Source organism: Orycteropus afer, unplaced genomic scaffold (assembly GCF_000298275.1).
Source record: "Orycteropus afer afer isolate SDZICR_OR568_19922 unplaced genomic scaffold, OryAfe1.0 scaffold00250, whole genome shotgun sequence".
NCBI classification, from domain to species: Eukaryota; Metazoa; Chordata; class Mammalia; order Tubulidentata; family Orycteropodidae; genus Orycteropus; species Orycteropus afer.
Window position 1 is genome coordinate 4,252,770 of NW_006921837.1, and position 22,855 is coordinate 4,275,624.

The 22,855-nt window shown below is 43.8% G+C and overlaps 1 protein-coding gene across 1 annotated transcript in view; it reads right to left on the minus strand.

Moving 5' to 3' along the window:
* Positions 1-22,855, minus strand: part of TRAK1 (trafficking kinesin protein 1) — a 176,220-nt gene that overhangs the window by 25,107 nt on the left and 128,258 nt on the right. The window contains exons 8-13 of the mRNA XM_007949695.2: positions 21,427-21,557; positions 20,545-20,619; positions 19,444-19,581; positions 10,888-10,964; positions 9,052-9,288; positions 7,341-7,657 (exon numbers count right to left, since the gene is read on the minus strand). Coding sequence (XP_007947886.1) covers positions 7,341-7,657; positions 9,052-9,288; positions 10,888-10,964; positions 19,444-19,581; positions 20,545-20,619; positions 21,427-21,557 — 975 coding nt within the window. The remainder of the gene's footprint in view (positions 1-7,340; positions 7,658-9,051; positions 9,289-10,887; positions 10,965-19,443; positions 19,582-20,544; positions 20,620-21,426; positions 21,558-22,855) is intronic.

The following is a 22,855-nucleotide window of genomic DNA, read 5'->3' on the forward strand; positions in this document are numbered from 1 at the left end:
GACACTGGGAAGAGGTAACTATGGGGAGGAAGTGGGAGGGGAGCTGTTGCATTGTAAATTTTGGTCAATGACATGAGACAAAGTATATTATGTGAACTGCTGTATGAAAAGTGAATTTACTCTGTAAATCTTCACCCAAATCAAAATAAAATTAAAAAGAAAAGAAAAAGCTGCCCAAACTCACACAGCAGCACAAATAAAAATTCTATACTCCAAGGAGAATTCTTTTTTTTTTAGAGAGGCTCTCAGTCATCGGAGTAAAGAGGAGCCTTCCTGGCACAAATGCCCTTCCAGACAGTTATCACTGGGTCACCAAGGGCAACCTCTGTTTGGTGGATAAGAATCATGTCTCAAGTTACCATGCTGCACTCGGGAGTGTCAGGAAGGGGAGCCAAGGATGCTAGGAGATACCAGTCAAGAGAAAAGAGAAGAGGAGGTAGGCAGTGGGTCAGGGAGTCACCCAGCAATGGGAGGGCACTACAGAGAACCTGTGCCAATCAGGAGCTGCCGACTCTCTAGTGTGTCTGGCAAGATAAGCAACTCCAAACAATGCTGGAAAATAACTTCTTAGAGACAATGTCAGCCTGGGCAGTTGTGAGAGGGTTTTGTATGTGGAAATTTCAAATTTACTTTTAAAAAAGTATCAAAGCAGTTTACACAGTGCCAACACATGTTTAAAAGATTTCCTAAAGCCCACTTTGAGGTCCATCTCAGCTATAAATGTGCACAGGTACAACAGTAACCTAGTTAAACAGAATCTACTTTTATATAAATAGAAAACATTCCAAATGAAAAAAGAAAAGGCAGTGATGCAGAACATGAGAGAAGACACATCAATTGGCCCTCTGCCACACACACCAGGTAAGATCCCTCCAGAGCAGTGGCTCTCAACTGGGGGTGATTTTGTCTCCCTCCCCCTACAATAAACATTTCACAATGTATGAAGACATTTTCAGCTGTCACAACTTGCTGGGAGCTACTGGCTTCTCCTGGGTAGAGGCCAAGGATGCTACTTAACATTCTACAATGAACAAAACAATCTTGCACATAAAATTATTATCCAGGTCCAAATGTCAACAGTGCCAGGGTTGAGAAGCCCTGATCCAGAGTTATGGTTCTTACCTTTCAGATCCTTTGAGAATCTGAAGGGCGCCATTGACTCTCTTCAAAAAGAGCTCACGTCCAACATGGCGTGTACATGGTCAGGGCTTTGCAGACATGATGAAGCCACTTCATGGGATCCTGAACTCTGGGTGGAGCAGTACCATTGTCTTAGGAAGCTGCCCTGTGATTGAGGCATGCCCACCTGGCCGTTTGCTTTACATGTATTACATCACTCATGCCTCAAAACCGTCCTATGGAGTGTCATTGCCCAAATTCTACAGATAAGAAAACTGAGGCACCCTGAAGTTAAGTCACTTAATTAGTTAGCTGCGCAGTCAGGGTTCAGATCTCAAGACCTGGTCCTTTCAATTACCCTATACTGCTTACCTCCCACCCCCCAGTCCACAGATCTTAGAGCAGTTGAGGACATCAGCAGCCTGGCAAAAATCTAGGTTAGGTGAGAGGCTGTGGTGGCCTTCAGCTGCACACATGGCCAGCACCCAAACCTCCAAGTAGACGTTTGGGGCCCAGGTGACACACATAGCCTCCTGATGGGGCTTTTCATCTTCCCAGGCCTCCAGGCCACGTGCTCACTGGCTGAGCATGCACATTCCTTGTCAAGTTTGGGCTTGTCAGTCTCAGCAGTAGCTGTCTGAGTGAAGAAAAGCCCAGAGAGACGTTGTAAACAAGCCATCAGGATGTCCAGCATATGGGCCTGAGAAAGACGACAAGAAACCCTCAGATACAATGTAGGCATGTCACCTCTACTTTTGGAGGAGAAAAAGAGAGAAAGACAACAGACACCATAAAGTGAAGAACAATGTCAAGAAGGTGCTGAATCTCCTTGTCCTTCTGAAGGGGCTTCAGGTATCTTCAATCCACTAGGGAAGAATTTGTCGAGGATGGAGTTTGGGCCCTGTTTTGGTTACCTAGTGCCGCTCTGACAGGAATACCACCAATGGGATGGCTTTAACAAACAGGAGTTTATTCTTTTAGTTAGGAGGCTGAGTTCAAAGTGCCAGGGGCTGGGTGAAAGCCCCTCAACCTTGGGCTTCTGCTCTGCCGCCTGCTCCCAGCCCACTGAAGCTAGAAGCTTTTCTTTACTCAGACAGCTACTAGCTGCTGAGACTGACAAGCCCAAAGTTGACAAGTAAAAAGGCACAGTCCCGATGTTACCAAACCACACAGAAGGCCATTAATTCAAGTCCATTGAAAGTCCTAAGGTTGGCAGAGCATGGCAGGCTGCTGAACAATGACACAACTACAGGCAGGGTTCGATCCTCTCATAAGTTAGAGACTATCCCCAAGTCTTCTCCTTATAAACAGGAGGCAGACCACATCCCTAAGGCAGCTACTCAGCTGTTCAGAGTAGATTCCACCATGGAGTTGATTACCAGTCTCATCATGGGGAATACTACATTCAGCTGCCCAGCCACTCAACAAGGCCCAGCCAAGTTGACACACAAACTTAACTACCACAGGCCCTGACAACAATCCTGGAGGCCTTGAACCCCTGTTTGTTCAACAGGTCACCCCCATATTTTCCACCCCATGGACAGACTCAGAAATGCTGTGTGGAGTTAAGGAAGCTACACAAATGCATGGAGTATGCATTCCTTGAAAGTGTGTAACCAAAGAAATGTAATGAGATTATAACTGAAAGGTTGTGCTGAAAGATGTATTGTACTTGAATTTTCACCCCAAGCCCTGGGCATCCATTTCTCATATAAGACTAGCCAAACCGTATCGAGCACTTACTAAGTGCCTCACACTCTTCTGAGAGACCTCCATATATTAACTCATTTAATTTTCATGACAACCTTGTTATTCCCATTTTACAGATGAGGAAACTGAGCAGAGGGAGGCAAAGTGGCTGATCTGGAATTGCAGTCCTGGCTGGTTTCAGTGTTCATGCTCTTTCTCATATACACTGCCTCTTCACAGTGAAGACTCATGTATTTTTAGTCTCAGAAATAAGCTCAATAGCACATCAAAATAGCTTTTCTCATCCTCATACAGGTGTTTTCTATTCTGCAGAAGAGACTACCGATGAAAGCAGCCTCCAATCTGACTGTGTTACTCAGTTATGTCTTGCTGTGGGGCTCACAAGCTATCTCCATTCCTGGTTGGAGCATCAGCCAAGCCTGGCACCTGAGCAAAACGTCTCACACCGCACCTCCTTCCACTACCATTACCTAAACTGCCATGTAGGAATGCTACCTATCTCTTACAGGTCTGAAGTCCTTCCTTTGATACAAGAGAGCCTACACAAATAGAATGTGTGGCTAATTGCCTCCATTAACAGCTGCCTGCTTTGCTATGAGGCCAGAAGAACTGGATGGTGCTCAGCTGTGATTATCCAACAGTTTGGTCAAAGATATGATAGGATAAACCCGGTCAAGAGGGAGAAGTACAGAACAGAATTTCAAATTCTCATGGACTCCAGACTTTCTGGAGCCATGGAGGCTGAGTGAACCCCTGAAACTACTGCCCTGAGATAATATTTAAACCTTAAACCAAAAATATCCCCTGAAGTCCTCTTAAAACCTAATAATGATTTTGCTTAACTAGTAAAGAACATCTGCCTTGAGCACTGTGCTATTTTACAATCTATCTGTATGCGATCAAATTGACAACAGCAATGCAAAAGGCTAGACAGGAACCTGAGGGGGCAGTGACTTTATGTTAATGGGGGAGGAATAACTCAGAAAAGGAGGGTGAGAATGGTTGAACAACTTGTAGAATACAATCAATGTCACTGAATTGCACATGTAGAAACTGTTGAACTGGTGCATGTTTTGCTGTATATATATTCTCAATAACAACAACCATAAATTTTTTTTTTTTTTTAAAGTAAATAGAACCTCTTCTTATTCAGAGCCCTTGTGGTCTCTCTCCTATCAAATGCCCTCCCCCATTTCTCCAACTCATTCCACAGCCTGGCTTCCTTACTTGTCAAGCACAAGTGGGAGAATCTTTCTCCTATCAGCTCCCTCCCACCACGACCAATTCAACACAAAACCCATCCACTCCTCCCACACATGTAAAAATGTTGCTGGGGTTAGGCAACAGGGTGGAGAAAGAAAGGAACCTTTGAGCTCCTAGTTGGCACCAAGATAAAGTTGTACAAAACAAGGGTGTGGACAGAGAAGAGAACGAAATTGCAATCTCTGCCCCTTGGCCATTGTTTGCTGTCCTTCCACAACCCACCGTTACAACTGACCAAGTCCATTTAAGTCAGAGAAGCTTCCAGGGCTTCAAAATTTAGAACTGTAGTTTTTCCTAATTACATATTAACTTGTTTACTTGGAAATTCTATCTTGGTTATAATAAACCAAAAAGGAAGAGCAAAATACAGGAAAAGAAATGTGGCTTGTCTCAGACTTTTTAACATAGATGTATCTCTTTCTAGTTATAATGTTTTGTTTGTTCTCCACCTGCTTAAAACTTGCAAGGTAGACAAGAGTGTTACATTCTTAAACACCTAGCCCAGCCATGCTGGCTGACATCATTAAGCAGATGGCTAGATTAATTAAACAGGTAAGGGAGGCATAGATAGAAGATACAGTTTGGCTGTCTGCTGTGATCTCAACCAACATTCTCCAGGGGCCTCACATCAGCTACATTTACCTGGGCTGCTGGAGATCATGGCAGTCTGTCAGCATATTAGTGAGCCAATGGAGGATGATGTGATAACGTGGCCCCAGCACAAGGCTGGTACAGGTCTCAATGTCGTAAGGCAGCCTTTTAGACCTGAGCAGCTGGAATAGTGACAAGTGTGGGGAGCTGGTGTTTTCATAAGCACCTATTAGGTGCCAGGAACAATACAAAACACATCATTACATTTATGCCTTGCCACAATCTTGTGCGGCAGATGTGAGCCCTATCTGACAATAAAGAAAACAGGGCTCAGGTGTGTTAATTTCATCAACATCACAGAGCTGAACAGAACCCAGGGTCAAACAGACATCTATGTCAGCACTCTAACTTACCACCTTGAACACCGTAACACAAAAAATAATTATGGAAGGGAAAAAGAGAGAAGATACTGGTTGTATTTTAAAAATCTAAGAAGTCAGAGAACCATAAAATGGAGCTAAGGGGAAGTATGTCATGAGGATTCTTTATAGGTTATAGTGGTAAGACATGACTTTTTAATGGTAATGATTTAGCCCCCTGGGGAGCAAGATACTGTTGATGAAACTCATCTTGGAAATCTACTGGGATTTCTTCTTATTCACAAAAATACTACTGCCTAAATCACAAAATTGAAAGAGATAAATTGGCAAAAACAAATTTAAAAACATCTAATAAACTCATTCCCTGCAATATGCTTGGAAAATGAATCCAAAAACATATTCTTACAGGATCTAACAAAACAGAGTCAAAAGAAAGCAGACAAGAGAGATGATAAATTGCAATGATCTTTGAGAAACAAAAGAGGAAAAAAAAAGAAAGGCAGAAAGTAAAATTGCAGAAATGGAAAATTTTATTGAAAGAAAAACAGACATAATTGTGGATCAGAAAACAATCGCAAAGCTTACAACTGAATAAACAAATTAAAAAAAGACTGAGACGCCCTTTTCTGAAAAGTAAGAAGGACCTAAATTATACAACTGAAAAACAATCATGAATGCAGAAGGCTAATCCTCCCTCTTCCTTCCTCTGGAGATTAAGGGACTCAACGAGGCATTGGGAAACTTTAACAAGCATGGCCTCACCCTGAAGCATGCCTTCTCAACAAGGGAGTTATTGCCCCACGGGGCCAAAAACTTATTCTTGGGTGGGGAATGGAAATAACCATATTCTTTTTATGTATAAAGCACAGACACATGTATCTGTAAGTAGTATATCTGTGGTATTAAAATTCATGGGAGTGGCGTTTAGGAAAAATGTCTAAAAATGCTCCTTAGGTGGGTGGAGAGGAGGCAATCATTTTTTTTTTTAAAGGTTGGGAAACACTGCTTTGTAAGAACTCTGACATGGCTTTGTGTCAGAACTGTAATGCAGAATCAAAAATATTTTCTCATAAACTCACATGGGCTCTTCTGAACTAGAGGAGAAAAGACTGAAAATGCAAATACCAGTGGCACTTTGGCAGGGTTAAACAAAAAAAACAAGTTGCCGTCAAGTCAATTCCAACTCCTGGCAACCCCATGTGTGTCAGAGTAGAACTGTGCGCCACTGTGCGCACTTTTTAATGGTAATGATTTAGCCCCCTGGGGAGCAAGATACTGTTGATGAAACTCATCTTGGAAATCTACTGGGATTTCTTCTTATTCACAAAAATACTACTGCCTAAATCACAAAATTGAAAGAGATAAATTGGCAAAAACAAATTTAAAAACATCTAATAAACTCATTCCCTGCAATATGCTTGGTCACAATGGCTGTGACCTTTTAGAAGCAGATTGCCAGGCCTCTCTTCTGAAGTGCCTCTGGATGGGTTTGAACTGCTAACTGTTCACTTAGGAGTCTGGGATAGTGGCAGGTAAAGGGAAGATATTCTCTGCTGTCTAAAGCAAAAAGCCAAAAAAAAAAAAAGTGAGTTTTGCTGTTAGTTTTAGTTTAACCAGCTGGGGTGTTTCTGATACTAAAGAAGTGAACTGCCCCTGGGAAAGGCTGGCTTAAGGAGGTACAAAACTCCTGGCCCCCAAATCACAGATGTCCAAGAGCCTACCTCAGAACACTGTACCTCAAGAAAGCCACAGTCTCTGCATGTGAGGATCAAGCCAGACTCACCAGCGGACAGAGCACTTTCCTGTGGTCACTGAAAAAGTGACTACAGAATTTGCTTTGCACCCCAGCTCCCTGACACCAAAATTTCAGAGAAGTTAAAGCATTTACTCTCTCCACTCCTCAGACCCCTAGGCATGACTGATTTAATTTCCCAGAATGTTAGCACTGCCTCTGTCTCTCTAAAAGACTGTTCCTGCTAAGGTTCTTAACACAAAAGAAATAAAACCAGCAAGCCAGCATACACATTCTTTTCTCTGGTTCAGTGCGGCTGAGGTTACCCTCTATTGTACTTGTGTGCAGTTTTCAAACCTGCAACCCAGAGGGAGCCGGGTCAAGTGCAAGCTATCCTCAGAGGAACTCAAACCAGCAGCGTGGGTGGCTATCTCTGAAGAAAAAGGAGTAGGTGTTACAGGGGTTCCCTGCTTTGCGGTGGTGGATCAGGGCCCACAGGGAGTCGCCGAGGAGGACAGAGAGGGGCCGAGGCCCCTTGTGATCACCTTCCAGCGGCTTCACGATCTGGAGTTTCTCAGGTAGGTAGGAGCGGCTGCTAAAGGACATGCCAGAGAAGCCAGTGAACTCGGAGAAGCGGGAGTGTGTGCCAAGGGACATGATGCTCTCCGTGGGCGTGAGGGAGCCGCTGAGCAGCTCGCCCTTCTCCGCCAGCTCCCTGAGCTTCCGCTCCTGCTCCTCCTCAAAGAACCGCCTCTCTGAGAGGTAGTTTTCCCGGCGGAGGGATAGCCGTCTCAGCGCAGTCTCCAGGTCGTGGGAGCCAGGGGTGCCTGGCGTCCCCGGCTTCTTATTCCGGTCCTCATTTCTAGAAGAAGGGGAAATGAGGGTTAGGGTAAGACAACAGGGGCACTAAGGGTGGTGAAGGGCTGACTTGTGAATGTAAACTTTTTATGGAAGCTTTATGGCAGCTACAGGATTTTCTAAGGAACCTAAGATAAGCCTATAAAATTTAGGCAAAAATCAGAAAAGATGCATGCCCAGAAGAATGACTTTTCTTTGTAGAAATTTTTTCAGTGGGAGGGAGCATTCAGGTGTAACGAGAATTTGCAGATACTAAATAAAATTCAGACCCTAAGCACACTGCCCTTGTGAACCTCTAGGAAGAAATCTTCCAGCTGCAATTCCGGGTGTTACCACAAGGGCAGTAGGCTCAACAAGCACTTTTGTTTTGAATTAAAGGAGCTCAGATCTCAACAAACCCATCAGTCCAGAAGAACTGACATCATTAAGTCTGAGGAAAATAGTGCAAGGAGTAGACAATGGGTTGAGGGGAATGGGAGATGGGGCAGGTTCTGCAGGGCTTCAGGATGACCAGAAATGACCACTTCTGGGAGGCAGGATATCACAGACGCTTGCCCCCCTGGCTCTCTGCACCTTACCTTCTGAAGCAAACCAGATTCTAGTCAAGAGACAGAGAGCCTGAGTTCTCATTAGCCTTTCAAACATCCGTACTACAAAAACCAAAAAAACCAAACTCACTGCCGTGGAGTCAGATATGACTCATAGCGACCCCTCCTTGAGTTTCCGAGGCTGTATCACTATGGAAATAGATTGCCCAATCTTCCTTCCGAGAAGTGGCTGGTGGGTTTGAACTGCCAGCCTTCTGGTTGGCAGTCAAGTGCCTTAGGCACTATGCTACCAGATCACCTAGCTACAAAGGGGTTCACAAAACCAATGTCTATTCTGTAGCATAGCAGTGAAGACTAATGGGAAAAATACTCATTAACTTCCCTGTCAGCGTTTTACTGAAAAGCAGATTTTCCGCTGTCATTTTATTCACCACCACCAGTTGCTATAAAGTCTGTGCCAACTGCTGGCAACCCCGTGTGTGTCACAGCAGAACTGTGATCCACAGGGTTTTCAATGGCAGATTTTTTAGAAGTAGATCGCCAGGCCTTTCTTCTAAGGCATCTCTGGGTGGACTCGAACTGCCAACCTTCCAGTTAGCAGCTGACCACATTAAATGTTTGTGCTCCCCAAGGAACTCCATACATGTTGTCTTGTTCTACTTCTTTAAACTATTTAAAAGATCACTATCAAAGATAAACATAAGCTTGGTGAATTAGTGAAACAGATTTGAGAACTATAAGGTCTGTATTTTTCAGGCAACTATTGTCAACCTCCCTTTTGTGATTACTGTGTCTATGATCCAACACATATGCCTTCTCACAAAAAAAATAAAAACTCTTGCTCACATACCCCAGGTTGGATGATTCTGTTTCAAGGATGATGCTGTTGGTCTTATTGTCGAGGACAACGTTGCTGACATCGCTGCCATAGAAGCTGGACCTGGGGGTGCTGACGCAGCTGGACAGGAGGGAGTTCATGGCTGAGGACTGGTTGGAGCCAGGGATGTTCATGGGGGAAGGGGTCAGAGACCTCTGCTTGACGACTTGGTTGATGTTTCTCACCGTCTCAAAGACACGCTTCTGGTGACTAAGAAGAACAAAATCCATAAATAAGCCAATGTAGGCATGACCTCATTGTTAAACTCTCCACAAATGGTCAACTGAGGAGCCAAAGAGGCACCTGGCCCACAAGGAAACCGCCCCCCCCCAAGCACCAGCTTTCTGATACCTTTCACTTGTTTCTGAGGGTGTCAGTTGCCTCCTCTACAATGTAAGATTTGAGGAACTCAGTGCCCACTGAAGTCAGGGCTCTAATATGTGGTTGTGTCGTAAAGGTGATGCTATCAACAGTAATATTTCTTTTCAGTTCCCTAAAGTTTGACTTACAAATAAAAATGCTTACATATTTACTTCACCTTTAGCTGTTACTATTGTTGTTGCTATGTGCCATCGAGTCGGATCCATCTCATAGCGACCCTTCCTTGGGTTTCTGAGGCAGTATCACTACAGAAGTAGATAGCCCAACCTTTCTTCCGAGGAGTGGCTGGTGGGTTTGAACCTCCAGCCTTCTGGTTAGCAGTCAAGTGCCTTAGGCACTATGCTACCAGAGCTCCTATTGTTGTTAGGTGTTGTCAATTCAATTTCAACTTAGCAACCCTATATGTCGGAGTAGAACTGGCCCATAGGGTTTCCTAGGCTGTAATCTTATGGGAGATTGCTAGGTCTTTCTCTCATGGAGCTGCTGGGTGGGTTCAACCACCAACCTTTTACTTTGCAGCCAAGCACTTAACCACTGCACTATCAGGGCTCCTTAAATCCAGCTAGTGCTGTTTTATGATATTAACTAGAATGTAAACTCCATAAGGGCAGAAATGATTTTCTATTGTATTCACTGTTCAGCATACATAGCAGGTTCTCAATAAACAACTGTAGAATAAACGTTTGTTGACTATTCATGTAAAAAGAAACAAGGCTTAAAATTAGTCTTAAACTTGTATAATGAGATGATAAACACAAAATTAGTCATTTCTAAAGGCAGAACCACACTTTGAAGTGATCTGTTACCCTTCTCTTTAAGGAGAAAAAGGCAGGCACATTTCTAGAATGGCTGCTTCCTTCTGGGACTTTACATGTGTATGGAGGCTCACGGGCATTTTCCACTCCTATGATCCCATTTAAGTTCCACCTGTGACACTTGGGTACAGAGAAAATATGGTGCAATTGGGTCCACAGGTTCCTTGCAACACCTTGGTGCAGGTCAAGTACAAGATCTGAAGTTAGGAAGGGAGACAGCAGAAGCCATCATATCCCTGGGTATACCCCAAAGGGAAACGGAAGTATTGCTGCAACTCATGCTGCATTGCTATTTTTCTTTTCCTAATGGATGTCAAAAATACAACAGTAATACTTTTCATGAAAGAAGAGATAGGAATGGCCGTATCAAGATGTGGCTTGTGAGAGAAACAGGAAACGCATCTCTCTCTCCCTCTCCAACTTCCTAGAACTTCATCATAAATCTTTAAAAGCTAATGCTTAGAGAGCTAAGGGTGTCTTAAGTCCTTATCAGACAGGGAAGGACCACAGTCATCACTGTTGGTGTCTGAGGCCCGAACATCACTAGTCTTGATCACTATAGGTCACAAGTTGTTCTTTGGGAAGCTCAGAAATGAAAGCTGAGGGGCCGTACGTGACGTCTGGAGACTCGGGCTCTTCCAACTGCAGCTCCTTGCGCATCGTGCCCTCAATCTCTGCTGCCAAGGAATCCTGGTAAAAGCCAGAAGACACACATCAAATGAGCAGCCATTCAAATTCTCCATTACTGAAACAGAGGCCTCCCAGCCAGGCTAACCACAGATCCCTAAACCAGAATACTGAGGCCCACAGACTTCCTTCCAGGTTAATAGCATCTTCCGTGTGTCAATCCCCAGAGCAGGTCCACAAAAAACACCAAGGGGTGCTGAGTGGTAAGCCTCTTTGCTACATGCAGCTGAGGGTCTGAAAGCAAATCCTTCTTTCCCTTGGTCAAACAGAGCTGCCACTTCATGAAGGGATTGCTGTTAGGTGCCATCGATTCAATTATGACTCATGGCAATGCTATATGACAGTAGAATTTCCCCTCATGGGGTTTCTGAGATTATAATCTTTATAGAAGGAGCCCTGGTAGCACAATGTGTAAATGCTCAGCTACAAACCAAATAGTCCATGGTTCAAAACCCCAAGGTGCTCTATGAGAGAAAGATGTGGCACTCTGCTTCCATAAAGATTAAAGCCTTGGTGAATGGGAATATACCCATGATCACAGATAGACTTGGTTGATGATATTCTTACAAGTGTATTTGTACTACAGAAATATCCACATACATTATAGAACTAGCAGGGGACAAGGCTGGAGTAGCTTCTCAGTGATAACCAAGCACCTTGAAGAAGTGAGTACTGGGCCTGTGAGCTCAGGACCATCGTCTTGGGGGACTCAAGCTCAATGGGGACAACACAATACATAAAAATCTTTCCTACTTTGGTGAATACCACCTGGGTCTTAAAAGCTTTGGAGTGGCCACCTAAGATGCAACTATTGGTCTTCCCTCATCTGGAGCATAGAAGAGTAAAAAAAAAATCAAAATAATATGGAACCAATTAGTCCAAAGGCCTGATGTATCACAGGAACCTCAGCCTTCACACCCCTGAGACCAGAAGAACGAGATGATCTCGGCTACCTATGCCAGCCACTCGGAAAGGGATCAACATTGGAGGTCCCAGATAGAGTGAAAGGAAAAATGTGGAACGAAACTCAAAATCATAAAAATGACCAGGCTACTGGTCGTATAGAGACTGGTAAAACCCCAAGACTATGGTCCCACTTATCCTTCAGGCCTGGAAACGGACTCTTCCACGGATTGGCTCTCAGCCAAGCAGTTGAAAGGCATAGGAGCAGATCATCTGCTCTAGGGAGATGCACCCCTTAGATCAATCAATCATGAGAGAGTAGAAGGGCAGCAGTTGCACAGAAGTGAGGCTGGACAGACAGGAATGCATAGATAGGAAGGACGCAGGGAAAGGGTAGTCAGGAGGAGGAGATGGGAGACCTGTCTGTTTATTGTTGTGCTTATAACTGGTGCCATGAAACCAATGTGTATGAACTGTTGAGGGTAAAACTTTGTAAATTTACACCCAAATCACAACTGGTTGGGGGGAGATTATAGCCTTGGAAACCCTGTAGGGCACTTCTACTCTGCCCTATAGTGTCACTATGAGTTGGAATTGACTTGATAGCAGAGTTTCAGAATCTTTATGAGAGCAGATCACCAAGGTTTTTCTCCTGCAGAGCAGCGGGTGACCTTTCAGTTAGCAGCTGAACTCTTTAACTTTTGTATCACCAGGGCTCCTTACAACAAGGGGATAAGTAAAACTTTTTTTTTTGGGGGGGGGGATAAGTGGAGGGAAGGCTGTTCAGCATGACACAAATAGGTTAATTTTCAAACGGTTCCAAAGCTTATGAACATTTAGAGACAACATGGCGGCCTACACAGAGCCTCACTGAGCTACCGTCCTCCCAGTCTCCAGGGTCTGCTGCCTCCTCTTGCCACTCACCCAGGGTTCTGGCCTAGAGACAGCCAGCACGGCTGCCTAAAGGGTGTCCCTTCCGGTGCTACTTGCCCATTCTCACTGTATGAGGTGGAGCCTAATGGAAAATCCTTTACACTAAGGCAGGTAGATGTCAAAAGGCCCAAGTGTGTGCAGAGAAGCACTCACTGAGGCCTCAGAGGAGGACAACCATGTAGGCAAAAGTTCAAGCTAAGAGGAAGGGCTGAATCAGTGCTAACCAACAGAACTTCCAGAGATGAGGGAAATGGTCTCAATCTGTGCTATCTAATATGAAAACCTCTAGCCTCAGTCAGAACTGGACAATGAAAAAGGAAGACCACAGAAGAATTGATGTATTAGAATTGTGGTACTGGTGAAGAATACTGAAAATACCATGGACTGCCAGAAGAACAAATAAATCTGTCTTGGAGGTAGTACAGCCAGAATACTCCTTAGAAGTGAAAATGTCCAGGCTGACTCTTGCACCTTTGGGCATGTTGTTAGAAGGGGCCAGTCCCTGGAGAAAGATACCATGCTTGGTAAAGCAGAAGGTCAGTGAAAAAGGGTAAGACCCTCAACTAGATGGACTGACACAGTGGCTGCAACGGTGAGCTCAAGCATAGCAAGGATTCTGAGGATGGTGCAGGACTGGCAATGTTTAGTTCTATTGTACAAAGGGTCACTAGGAGTCAGAACCTATTCAAAGGAACCTAACAACAATAGCCTCAGACAGCTATTGAAATGAGGCCAGTATAACTGAGAAACTGAATTCTTAATTGTATTTCATTTATATTAATTTAAATAGCTACCCTTGCCTGCTGGCTTTCTCTTAGGAAGCTTATGGGGCTCCAGAGCTCCTATCCCTGAGGGCCCCACAGCACACCAGGCTGGGATCAAGTGGAGAGATTCCTAGAAGCCTAGAAGGAAACTGGACCAATTAAGGGCTTAATGGGTTTCTGGTGTTATTTTTTTCAATTGTTTTTCACAAATAATTGTACTTAATAATTATTAACTACAGATTGTCATTAAACTTAACCCCTATGGTAAAGGGCTTCCCTAGGTGAGTTTGACATTTGTTTAAGCCAGCTCATTTTTCTTAATACTATCATGCACCATATAATTCACATTCAGAGTCCTGTATGATCAAAGCAGGGAGGAAGGGGCCTTTACACAACTTAAGAGAAATGAAATCAAACTACTAATTCAAAGCTATCCTGAAATTAAGTCCAAGCCAGGATCTGTGAGTGTTTTGGGCCATGATTCCCATCTGCCATTGCAGGGAAGCCAGGGAGCCCCTTCTAAGAATAATATTTTTAAATGAATAAAATGAGAAAATACTGAAGTTGTCAGGGATTTCATTTTATGTGGATCCATAATCAATGTCCATGGAAGCAGCAGTCAAGAAATCAGATGTGGTTTCGCAATGGGCCAATCTACTACAAAAGATCTCTTGAAAGTGTCAAAGAGCAAAGATGTCCCTTTGAAGACTAAGGTGTGCCGACCCATGCTACGGTATTTTCAATTGTCTCATATGCATGTGAAAGCTGGACAATGAATAAAGACTGAAGAATTGTTGCCTTTGAAGTATGGTGCTGGCAAAGAATAATGAATATACCATGGACTGTCAGAAGAACAAACAAATCTTAGAAGTACTGACAGAATGCTCTCTATAAAAAAAAAAAAAAAAAATCAAACTCACTACTGTGGAGTCGGATCCAACTCATAGCCAGCTCTCCTTGGGTTTCTGAAGCAGTATCTCTATGGAAATAGATTGCCCAGTCTTCCTACCGAGGAGTGGCTGGTGGGTTTGAACCAACAGCCTTCTGGTTAGGGGTCAAATGCCTTTGGCACTGCACCACCAGAGCTCCTAGAATGCTCCTTAGAAACTAGGATGACCAGACTTTGCCTCTAGTATTTTGGACATGTGATCAGAAAGTTCCAGTTCCTAGAGAAGGACAGTATGCTTAGTAGAGGGTCAGTGGAAAAGAGGAAGACCCTGAAAGTGATGGACTGGCACGGTGGCTGCAACAATGGGCTCAAGCATGGCAAGGACTGTGAGGACAGTATGAGACCAGCCAATATTTTGTTCTGTTGTACATAGGGTTGCTATGGGTCAAAACTGACTTGATGGCACCTAACAATAACAACAACATATGCAATGTAAAGGAGAAATTCATAAAGCCTTTTTTTTACCAAAGCTGAATGATTGAATTTCACTCAGTTCTCGCTGAATTAAACTGTTTTCTATGGATTTGCCAGCCTGGGAATCTGTTTGTTCAGCTGAAAAGTCAGTTTCCCTCTACAAGCTCCTGTTAGCTGCTGTGTTCATTATTGGAAGCGGTAAAACTAAGAAGTGATGTCTCTATAGTGAAGCCAGGATGTAAAAGGAAATACACTCTATGGAAGGTAATCTTGACACAGGTGTCTTTTGTATAAAATGGGTCAAAGAAATATTTCTTTATGACAAAGGTGTGTAAAAGAGAATTGCTTTAGAGCTGGCCTTATCTAAAGCTTCCTAGACTCCTTAAAGTTTTGTTTAACAAGTTGTGTCAGAGAAATGAAATCCTGATACCAAGAGTTTTCACCTACTCCTGAGATATTGGTTAAAGTTGTGTAAACCTCCATCAGTGATGTTTTATGATTCCACTTGAAAGTTATTTGAGTAAGAATCAAAAGCTCTGTAGTTAGTTCCTGAAATAAATCACTGATTTCCTATATCCCATTATCCAATACAAGCTTATTCTCTAACTCACCCTCCTTGTGACATCAATCAAAGACTAACCAATCAAATACTGTATTATAATTTCTTTGTTCCATAAGCAAGATCTACTTTTCACTAGAAATTGTTAGTGGAAGTTATCAGTTCTCATCTATATGGGCTGGTGATTTCCTGCATCTGAATGTAAAATCTCTGAATAAAAAAAACCAAACTCACTGCCATCGAGTCAGATCTGACTCATAGCGACCCTTCCTTGGGTTTCCGAGGCAGTATCACTATAGAAGTAGATTGCCCAACCTCCCTTCTTAGGAGTGGCTGGTGGGTTTGAACTGCCAACCTTCTGGTTAGCAGTCAAATGCCTAGGCACTACACCACCAGAGCTCCCCAAATCTCTGAATAAATCCTCTTAATTTCATTTTCATGGCCTGAGTGGGTTTTCTCTCTCTATGAGAGCAACTAGTTACTAAAACATTAAAAATAACTTTTGTAATATAGTAATACATACAGATATGGCTTTAGGTCTAGTAATTACTATAATTTTAAAGCATAAGTGGGATTTGGAGGCATCTGTAACCACTGTAATGTGCTACGAAAAAACCTATCATTTCCACTGGTGACAAAGCCATGGGCAGTGCTAACATCACTGTGGCTTGATGCCTATGTTCACAATGGAAGAAAATACTGAATACAGTTAGAGGTTAATGAAAATAAAAATATCATTTTCCCTCAAAGTTCACAGACCCCTAAATTCTGTCTGTGGATCCAAGACTAAGAATTCCTGCCCAAAGACAAGAGAATTGGGAACAAATATGAGTAGAAATTCCTACTCATTATTTAGCAGTTAGAAGGGCTGGGAGCAAAAGAGTCAGATCTGGGCCTTTTGCTCCAGAAACACAGGCATCGTATAATCTTCAGGTTGTTTTAAATAACTTTGATGCATGACACACTTTAAAAACAGCCACCTTCAATGAGGAAGAGGAAGACATAGAGAGGTACAGACAACAAAGATGAACCCTTTTGCACATACAGTACTGCGCTATCAGTGAAAGCAAACATTGATATGCAGGTGAATAGATGGGTGGACAGGCTGAACTATTAGGTATGTCTATGGAAGGGGGAGTGTGCCCAAGACCATGTATAGGGTTGGCAGACAATGTTTCTACAAGTGTATTTGTATGTTCTGTAAGAATTCCCAGATATATAGCAGAGCTGACAAGGGGCAAGGCTGTGGTCACTTCTTGGCCACAGCCAGCCACCCAGAGGGAGTGAATAGTTGGACCTGTGGGCTTGGGACCATAGTTGCAGGGGACATCAAGCTCAATTGGCATAACACACTACACAAAAGCATTGCTCCACATCCCACTTTGGTGAGTAGCGACTGGGATCTTAAAGCTTGCAAGCAGTCATCTAGATACGATGGGTCTCTCCTCATCAAGAGCAAAGAAGAATGAAGAAAACCAAAGACACATGGAAACAATTAATCCAAGTGACTGGTACACCAAGCAATCCTCAGCCTATATGACTATGAGAACAGAAGAACTAGATGGTACTTGACTACCAGTGTCAACTGTTCGGAGGGGGATCCATGTAGGAGGTCCTGGATAGAGTGGAAGAACAATGTGGAACAAAACTCAAAATCATTAAAAAAAAAGGACCAGATTTGCTGGTCTGATAGAGCCTGGTAGAATCCCTGAGACTACGGCCCTGAGCTGCCCTTCAGGTCTGGAACTGAACCTGTAATCTGTAAGGTTTGGCTTCCAGCCAAACAAAAGACAGGCATATGAGCTGAACATTTACATTAGGTAGATACACTCCTTGGAGAGATCACTCATGGGAGAATAGAAGTGCTGTGTACGCACAGGGAGACAGCTTGGGCTACAGGAGTGCATGGAAGGGTAACTATGGGGAGGAAGTGGGAGGGGAGCTGTTGCATTGGGGTAAATTGTAGTCAATGTCATGAGATAAAGCGTATGTGTGCTGCTGTATGGAAAGTGAACTTGCTCTGCAAACGTCTACCCAAATCACAATAAAAATTTAAAAAAAAAAAAGCCACCTTCAAAAATTGGACCCAACAGCTATAGAAAAAGGTAAATGAAAGCTTTACATCTAAAAATGAAAAGCTGAGAAACCTTCCAAGAGGAAAGTAAAATGCAGACTTTCAGTTCAACTTTTCTTCACCGCCGTTGAGTTGGATCCGACTCATAGCAACCCCTCGAGTTTCCAAGGTAGTACCACTACAGAAGTAGATTGCCACATCTTCTTTCCAAGGAGTGGCTGGTGGGTTTGAACCACCAGCCTTCTGGTTAGCAGTCAAATGCCTTAGGCACTACGGCACCAGAGCTCCTATCTAAAAAACAAGCTTTGTCCTGAAAGCAGGGAATACAGGAGAACGAACCCTAGGTGCACAGGAAACAAGGTGGCCCAGAAACTGTACCAAGAAGAGAAGCCAGAAAAAAAGGAAACCAAGAAACCAAGGCAAGGAGTGGGCAGAGCTCCACAGGGTAGTCTGGGAACAGCGTGCAGGGCGCTCACAATGCAGGGAGTAGGGCACGGCCCATGCTCTGCGGGCAGTACTGGGATTCCTGGGATCACTGCCCTGTACCTTGGAAACCCATTTATGGTGTCTGTCTTGCTTTTTAGCTCTCCTTAGAGTTTACTATGTTTCTCTACAAAAAGAGAGAGTGAGTACAAGGGAGAGAAAGAGAAGACAGAGTGCAAATGTGTGTGTGTTAGTTTTCACCTTTGTTATACAAAAGCAAAGAAGAAAAAGAGATCATGATTTAGAAGAAGTAGCCTACACAGCAAGGAGTGGGAGGACAGTGTCGACCTGTACTTTAAGGAACGGGAACATTTATGGAAGGTCAAAGCAAAAGAGCCCCAAGGAAAGACCACACTCAGAGGGAATGAATTTCTCAAACATTTACACAGCCATTTGCTCCTATCTGGCTTATGGAGTTTCTCTTCATAGCTTTTCTCTCCTCAGGGAGAATTTACTATTTCATCAAACAATAGAAAAGGAGTCTAAAGTCACTGAATGTTATAGGCAAATGGCTAGTCAAAGGCCACAGCCCTGTGCTTTCCAACTCCTACCAAGAAGCAAACACCAAACCAGTTTGCCATCAAGTTAATTCTACCTTATGGTGACCCCATGTTTGTCAGAGCAGAACTGTGCTCCCCAGAATTTTCCACAGCTGACTTTCAGACGTAAATCACCAGGTCTTTCTTCTGAGGTGCCTCTGGGTGGACTCAAACTGCCAACTTTTTGGTTAGCAGCCGAACATGTTAACCATTTACACCACACAGGGACTCCATCCAACTCCTCCAGGGAGACATTAACCTAGAAAACTCCCTTCTCAACCATATTCCCCAAAGTCCAAACTTGAAACAAATCAGGTCAGGGCTAAATAAATCAGACTATGGGGAAAGAATAATTTAAAAATTAAAATGCCACCCTGGCAGAGAGAGAAATATTTTTCCTGATTACTGATATGGCAAGCCACCAAAGGAATGATTAATAAGAATAGAAAGAGCCAACAGAAGCGCATGAGCAATTTAAACATTCGAGAACAAACACACTTGTGAGGCCATGATGGCTCACAGTTTGATAAGGTGAGAGAAAATAATGTACAAATAGCATCTTCTAAATATCTGAGGGTTTTCAAACTCCTAGGAAGTTTATCTTTTAAGAGCAGAGTAGAAAAGAAAACAGATTTGGAGGGATGTAAAATAAACAATTTGTCTTAAGGAGTTAAGAAATCACCAGCAAGTCTCCATGCCCTTGATTCAGATCCAAATCCAAGCTGCAAAATGGGAAGCTAACTATAAAGACTGAAATCACTTTGTCAGCACACCTGACCTCATCCTCCTACTGAGAGGACCCCCACTCCTTCAGAACAGGCAGAGGGGTGTTAGGAAGGACACATGGGCCACCACCCAGCTCACCATAGGAAACAGGCCGAGAGAGTGGTAGCGCCGGGACGTGGTGTTTGGCATGGTTTTGTTCCGGAGGTTCTTCAGCTCCTCCTGCGCCTCATGAAGCATTTCCATGCACTCTGCATACTTGTCCTCAAGCTCACGCAACTGCAGGAGAGACGCAGATAGTCAGGATCCCTGGCACTCAGGTGAGCACACATGCACCTACCCCACGAGCCAGAATAGTACACTCTAACAGAGTCCCAGGCAACCTGTGGAGCCACCACCCTGTAGACCTGGGGCCAAATATCAGGGTTCTCAAGCCCTTGATTTGTCCTTTATTTGGGGCAAGCTTGTTGTTGTTTGTTGCCATCGAGTTGGCCCCCAACTCATTGTGACTCCGTGCAGAACGGACTGAAACGCTGCCTGCCGGTCCTGTGTCATCTCCATGACTGGCTGCGGACCAGACTGCTGTGATCCACAGGGTTTTCAATGGCTGATTTTCAGAAGTAGATCACCAAGCCTTTCTTGCTGGTCTTAGTCTAGAAGCTCTGCTGAAACCTGTTCAGCATCAGAGCAACACACAAGCCTCCACTGATAGATGGGGGTGTCTCTCTCTCTCTCTCTCTCTGCACCTGAGGGCATTGTTTGAGAATCAAACCAGGTGTCCTGCATGGGTGATAAGCATACTATCTCTGAACTACCACTGCCCCCTTTAGGGCAAGCTTACAGTGTCAGAAATAGCCCTAAGTACTAACAACGGGCAACTGAGATAAAGCAACTTTAAAAGAAAGAGAAAGCAAATATTAAATGCACCATTTCAAGCCACTTCTTTGAATGTGGTCTGTCCTGTGCTTCACTTATTTGAAGATATATCAGGTACCAGTACAGAAGACACTCTGGGCTGGTGTAGACTCTGGGCTCTTCAAGAGCTCACAACTGTGTTACAACAGAGTCAGCAGGCATAGAGTCAAGGTACGACTGGGAGCTACCTTATGCATAAAAATGAAATTAAATACAAAAACATGGCTGTGTGGTTGTTAAGAAGGACATGACCAAAGCTTGTCAGAGGGAGGCTGATAAGCCTCAGCTGACTCCAAGGCCCCGAGGAAATGAGGGCGAAACACTGACCTCAGCTGTGAGCTGCCGCTGGGCATCCTTAGCAGCCCCCAGGTGCTGGACGAGTTCTTCATTCTCCACTGCACACTAAAATGAGGCAGATACAAGTCAGCTCCTCCTTCAAAATGCCTGATTCATTATGATCTAAGCCCATTCCCACAGTAACACTTTTTATCTTACACTGGAGTAAAATTTCATCTTCTTGATAATTTTGAAGGAAACATCTTTCCTAAATCCATACTCATTCTCTATAGGCCACCTATACGTGTCTAAAGCAAGAGCTGCTCTCTGGAAGCAGCAACTCACAACTATAACAAAGACCTAACTTTTTGCTGCTTCACCTTGAATCTAAAGGGATGTTGTTCGGCTGTAACATACTAAGCACTACTGTGTGAGATAGGATACGCAAGTAGATGGTTGCCAGACTCCATATTTACAACATGGTTCTTAATGAACTGTACTAATTTTCAGATTACTCTTATAAAAACCAAATAAAAAAAAAATAGAGTTACTGCCATTGAGTTGGATCCGACTCATAGTGACCCCTCCTTACATTTCTGAGGCAGTAGCACTATGGAAGTAGATTGTCCAATCTTCCTTCCAAGGAGTGGCTGGTGGGTTTGAACTACCAGTCTTCTGGTTAGCAGTCAAATGCCTTAGGCACTATGCCACCAGAGCTCCTATTCTTATGAAAGGAGTGGTGATAAATATGACCTCTGGCCAATTCAGGGCAATCAGTTTCATTCTATTGAATGCACTAGGTTTTTTCTTCAAAGGGACAGCACAAACGTCTAAAAATATAAATCAAAGGGCACAGTCTTCTATGGTAAATGCCCCTTCCCAAACTCCAGAATAGCCATTGTTGCCTCAGTTTAGGAAACCTCAAAGTCTTACAGCTTTTGCCTTCTTTTGCAGATCCACGATTTGTGACAACAGATGTGTGATCTCTTCCTGCTGGCGGGCAGCATCTTCGGTCTTCTTGGCCAACTCCTCTGAGATACTGGCAATCTGAACATTGGCATCCCCTTCGACCAAGAAGCAACAATTACAGGAAAAGGTCAGAAAGTCACACGTGCAGACCCAGTGAGAATGGCTTCCTAGTGGTTTGCACGAGAAAAGCCATCTTTATCAAGAGACAGGAATGGGGCCCAGGGATAGAGGGGGACACATGAACAAGGGCTTAGGGTGTGCATTTTTCTGCACTGTGAAGCAAAGAGGCTTCTTCAGTGCTCAGTGAGTTAGGAGAAGGGAGCTGGACCCCAAGATGTATGGGGCCTGAACCCCTGACCAAGGTTACCTTCCCAGAGCAAGTCAGCCAGCCTCTGGAGCCAGTGAGGAGGGGCCACACCAAACAAAGGTGTGTTTCACTGAATCAGCACATTCCACACATGAACACTGTTTACATGGACACTGTTATTAACCTTCGCTGTACCCTGTCCTTGAGAGGAGCTTCCTGTACACTGTCCATGAGAGGAGCCGCTGGTGCACAATACAATTCCCTTGGGCGTTTTCCACCCATATTCAGAGCCATAACTCGTTTAACTAGATTTGAATATAGGGTGTGTTTCATTTACTAAGTATTTTGCTGAAATTCAAAATATTCTATTTCCTCTTTTGTCTTAACTTGTAAAATTATAAAGGAGAGGCAAGGGGGTGGGGAGTAATTATTTGCAAAGGTGAGAACTTTGGCCTCAACTTTCACAAGTTACTAGAAAAGAACTTTTCCCCCCATCTTCAACAGAGGAGTCTGTAGCTGGGCCTGACTTCAAAAACAAAAACAAAACAACTCCTTGTGGTTGAGTGGATTCTAATTCACAGTGACCCTATGAGACAGAGTGGAACTTCCCCAAAGAACTTCCAAGGCTGTGAATCTTTATGGAAGCCGACTGCCACATCTTTCTCCCATGGAATTGCTGGTAGATTTGAATCGCCAACCTTCTGGTTAGCAGCCAAGTGCTTAGGCATAAAATAATTCCAATATTGAAAATGAAAGCCAAAGTTAAAATCAAACACCCATGTCAGAGGTAAACTGAGACAGTTTACGGCATAAATCAGGATGGGTGGAGGGGCCACACAAGAACAGGGGGTGCCGCTGGTGTTAAGAAAAATGCTACGGAGTCATAGCTGTCAAGGAGACTGGAGTTATCCAGGCTGATACAAAGCTGCCTGATCGTGTTGTTGTTAGCTGCCTTTGAGTCGGCCCCTGACACATGGCAATCCTTTGTGTAATGGAATTGGACTGTTGTGATCCACAGGGCTTCCAACGGCTGATTTTCAGAATTAGATAGCCAGGCCTTTCTTCCTAATCCATCTTAGTCTGGAA